General features: G+C 33.7%; 1 protein-coding gene across 1 annotated transcript; it reads right to left on the reverse strand.

Moving 5' to 3' along the window:
- Positions 1–262: 262 nt before the first annotated feature.
- OCP3 (overexpressor of cationic peroxidase 3) lies at positions 263–2,437 on the reverse strand. Its single transcript, XM_079047513.1, has 5 exons — positions 2,165–2,437; positions 1,126–1,575; positions 732–1,046; positions 533–651; positions 263–454 (listed from the first exon to the last, which is right to left on the reverse strand). The coding sequence occupies exons 1-5, from the start codon at positions 2,375–2,377 to the stop codon at positions 427–429; spliced, it is 1,125 nt and encodes a 374-aa protein (XP_078903639.1). The 5' UTR covers positions 2,378–2,437; the 3' UTR covers positions 263–426.
- Positions 2,438–4,007: the final 1,570 nt, after the last annotated feature.

Consider the following 4,007-nt stretch of genomic DNA (forward strand, 5'->3'; position numbering starts at 1 on the left):
AACAATATGTTCCAACATGACCCTCTTATTTTCGTTATATATTCCAAGTTTAGTGCATAAGAGTCGCAACTATACATATATTGAAGTGACACCTAACAAGGCTTTGCATCACAACTACATACCCGATTGTATTTATTTGAGATAGCTTTCATATAATTATTGTTTATATTTTCTATTAGTGTTAAACTAGGTACGTCCTCGAAGGTTTAGAATGACTCAAATCGGGGTTGATTTGGGGGGTGCTATAAAAAAAATAGGTCTATGAAGAACAAAAGCTCTTTTTTTTTTTAAAGTTTATAATTTTACAAAAATACGCTCCAAAACCATAACATGCCTATGATCTTCACTCCTACCTTCTATACCACCCTTCATGAACCCTCTATCCTAAATTACCTTTTCGCCCTCTGTAGCGTCTCCAGAGCTAATCTAATGTTCATTTTCTGCTTCTGTGTCCCTGCAATTGTAAATATATTTTTTATTAACTTTTATATAAGAAATATCAATTAAAAAAAAAAATCAGAAACAAACAAACCGTTGATATGGAAGGCGTTGATTGGGAACACCATCTTCACCACGTTTATCTTCAAACCATTTCAAAACTTTCTTGCGGGGTATATTCGTCACATGCACAATGTTACTAATCATAGCATTCTACATTTAAATTCTGTCAAATTAATTTTTATACAAAATACAAATTGTAACAAATTACATAATCAACATAAACTACTTACAGTGGGACGTTTTGATCGTCTATAAACTCTTTCAAGGGTTTCCAAATGCACTTTCTTCAGTCTCTTTTGAGCAGACCAATTACTTTGCATTTCATGAACTGGAACTTTTTTAGTCGACTTACCATTTAAATTTATTGCATTTTTTTCACTTTTCAACAGAAGGGCATCTTCGGGATTTATTATGGGCTCCAAAATTGTTGATTCAGGTTTATCCGGTAATGAAGCACTCAGAATAAGAAGATCTGGAGGAGGGTCACGAAGTAATTCAAGAACAATAGCTCTATCTAGACATAAATCTGCAGCCAGATTCTTGATCTGGATTAACAAGAATTTAAATCATAATAATTTTCTGAAAAAAAAAATAATAATAATAATAACTTGTAAATATGCTTACATTAGTCTTACGGCGTCCATTTTTTAGTGCATAAGCCAATCTCCTCATCTGCCATCTTTTCAGTTCCAGTGGTCCTTCTTCATCTTCATCTTCATCTTCATCTTCATCTTCATCTTCATTTTCATCATCATCTTCATCTTGTGTTTCAGTCTCCTCAGTTGCTTCATTCACCATTATATCTATTGTGTTTTTCACCTTGTTATCTTTGACTTTGACCTTGTTTACCTCATCGATAGTATCATCAAACAAAGCAACTAACTCATCATCTGCTAGTGCTTCCTCTAACTCACGTTCAAGCTTTATAAGGTCTTCTTCACTTATCTCATCATCATCATCATCAAATGATAAGCCATCATTTTTAAGATCCTCTTCTAGTTGCTTAAAGAGTGCTTCAAAAGCATCCTCTTCAATATCTTCTTCCTTACCAACACTACTTCGACCCAAGCCTTGCTGCAGAAACAAAAGGCAATCCAGAGAAATTAATTAGTTTATTTTTTAGGTTGTTATTTGTATATAAATTGAGGCTCTGATCAATTGGGTTTAAGTACTTACAAGTTACAATCATTCAGAATTTAAACTACAAGAAGAACCCTGAGGTTAAGAAAGCTTTTTTATTGGTTTTCAACAATAAGAAGCTTTTCAAATTCGATATTTATTTTCGAGGTATGAGAATTTTACACAAACATGTAAATGAATGATGACATCTCATTTCTGAAAGTTTGTCATGGAAAACATGTCCATGAAGTTGTGGCTTGAAATGCAAATTAAACTAGTCATCTGCTAGTGTAAAGTTATGTCACACAGAAAGCCTATTGAATATTTGCTCCTCTAATTAAACATCATATAGTCAGAAATCACTTTTCAGAGTGCATTACTTCAATCTAAAGCCATTGATCTTCAATTTTCGTTTCAATTCATGCTCAATTTTCAGTGAGAGCAATTGAATCCAACTTAAGTCGAGGTGTTAGTTATCGTAACAGGCAAATAGCTATAAGCGCTGCAAAAAATGGAGATTTCCAGAACCTAATATAACAAATACCTTCTTCTTCTTGGAGGAAGGGACTGCAGAGTTGCTTTTGCTGCTACGACGGCGAGCACAAGTAACGACGGAGCAACGAGAAGACAATTGCCGTAGGTTTACAGAGATAGCTGGAATGTGAAGAAGGCGATGGTTAGGGTTAGGGTTAGGGATATATGAAGTTGAAGGAAGTTGATTTGTCATCCAAAAGTGAAGAGGTGAAGCGGACGCCATGGAAATTGTTTGGAGCTCTGATAGAGGGTTTTAGGGAGGTTGAGATGGAAATGGCAGTGTGGTCATCTAATCTACAAGTTTGAGAAAAATACGCAAACAACCCCGAAAGTTTCAACAATTTTGCTAAGCCACTAACCAAACTTTAAATCAAAACAAATTACATGGTTGGTCCTAGGGTTTATTGTACTCTTCGACTAAATATGAATTTTATTGAAATATTAGTTCCTATTTGAAACAATATCCGAAAGTTTCAACAAATTTTGCTAAATCACTACAAAACTTACAAAAATACATGTTAGTATGTTGACTTACTTCGTATTGCTCACTAAATCAAGACAAAATTACATGATTGGTCCTAAGGTTTACTGTATTTTTAGTTTTTCCTCTAACTATGAATTTTGATGAAACATTGGTCCCTAATTCAAACTATACCGAGAAACAGGAAAGTTTCAACAATTTTTCATAAGACACTACCAAACTTACAATAATATATATTAGAATGTTGCCTTGCTGCATGTTACACACTAAATCAAGACATGGTTGATCACTAGGGTTTATTGTATTTTTCGTAATACTATGAACTTTGCTGTAACATTGGTCTCTATTTCAAACTATATTAGCAAGGTTAGTTCCTTGCCATAACATTCTTGAGACGGAAACCATTACCCCCCTCACGTGTTTTGCATATAAGGGTAAAACTATCATTTTTCTCTTCTTTTTTTTTTTTTGTTGGATTAAAAATAACATGTATGATCTCCTTGATTGTGAAAATGTGTTGTAGAAGAGAGAAAACAAAACTATGGGAGGCTATGTGTATATTCCTCGACCAAAAAAGTGTTGGTGATTTTATATCACTAATGTTATTTAAGTGTAATGGGGTTAATTTGTTGATCAATGTCACTTTGACAATTATTGAACAAATCGGTATGGTGCGGAGTGCATATTTGTTTAATTTTGTCTTTGTTGAAAGTATACTGCTATTTAGGGGCGAAGCCCCTGAACCAACGGGGGTCCGGGGGCAGCGCCCCTGGGAGCGGGGTCCAAGGGGCAGAGCCCCTGGCTGGGTTCGAGCTGTCAGGTCATATTCTAGACCCGAATTTAAGTTAGTTTATGATGTTTTGACAGTTTTATGACATAAAACTGTCATATGGCAGTTTTAAGACTGGAAGTTTTTCTGGTTATATGATCATTTTCGAAAACTGTCATGGGTCATGTGCAGGTGCCCACTTTGCCCCTTTCAACGCCCATATATATATATATATATATATATATATATATATATATATATATATATATATATATATATATATATATATATATATATATATATATATATATATATAGTGAGAGAGAGAGAGAGATGGAGAGTAAGGATCATTTGAGAACTCAAAGTTTCCCGAGAACCCGAGAACTAAAGGTGGAACGTTAGATCAAAAAATTTAATGGCTTAGATTAAAAATGGCATAATTGTAATTATCAATAATTTGAATTGCATGTTAGACTTCTTCAAAAAGATCAGAAGGGCATAATCGGCATTAAATATATCATTAATAATAATTTATTTAACTAATAATATATAATTTAACTATGAAGAAATCCTCTCTCTCTAAAAAACGTCTTCATTCCCTCT

The sequence above is a fragment of the Lactuca virosa genome, chromosome 5 (assembly GCF_052849685.1).
Source record: "Lactuca virosa cultivar CGN04683 chromosome 5, Lactuca_virosa_CGN04683_v6, whole genome shotgun sequence".
Classification (NCBI taxonomy): Eukaryota; Viridiplantae; Streptophyta; class Magnoliopsida; order Asterales; family Asteraceae; genus Lactuca; species Lactuca virosa.

What these genes read in the sequence shown, in the direction of transcription:
- OCP3 (XM_079047513.1), bottom strand. Translation starts at nt 2,377, where the DNA reads ATGGCGTCCGCTTCACCTCTTCACTTTTGGATGACAAATCAACTTCCT. An exon ending in GACGATCAAAACGTCCCACT is followed by an intron (nt 652 to 731) that starts GTAAGTAGTTTA and finishes ATTTAAATGTAG; the next exon opens with AATGCTATGATTAGTAACAT. An exon ending in CAACGCCTTCCATATCAACG is followed by an intron (nt 455 to 532) that starts GTTTGTTTGTTT and finishes TTACAATTGCAG; the next exon opens with GGACACAGAAGCAGAAAATG.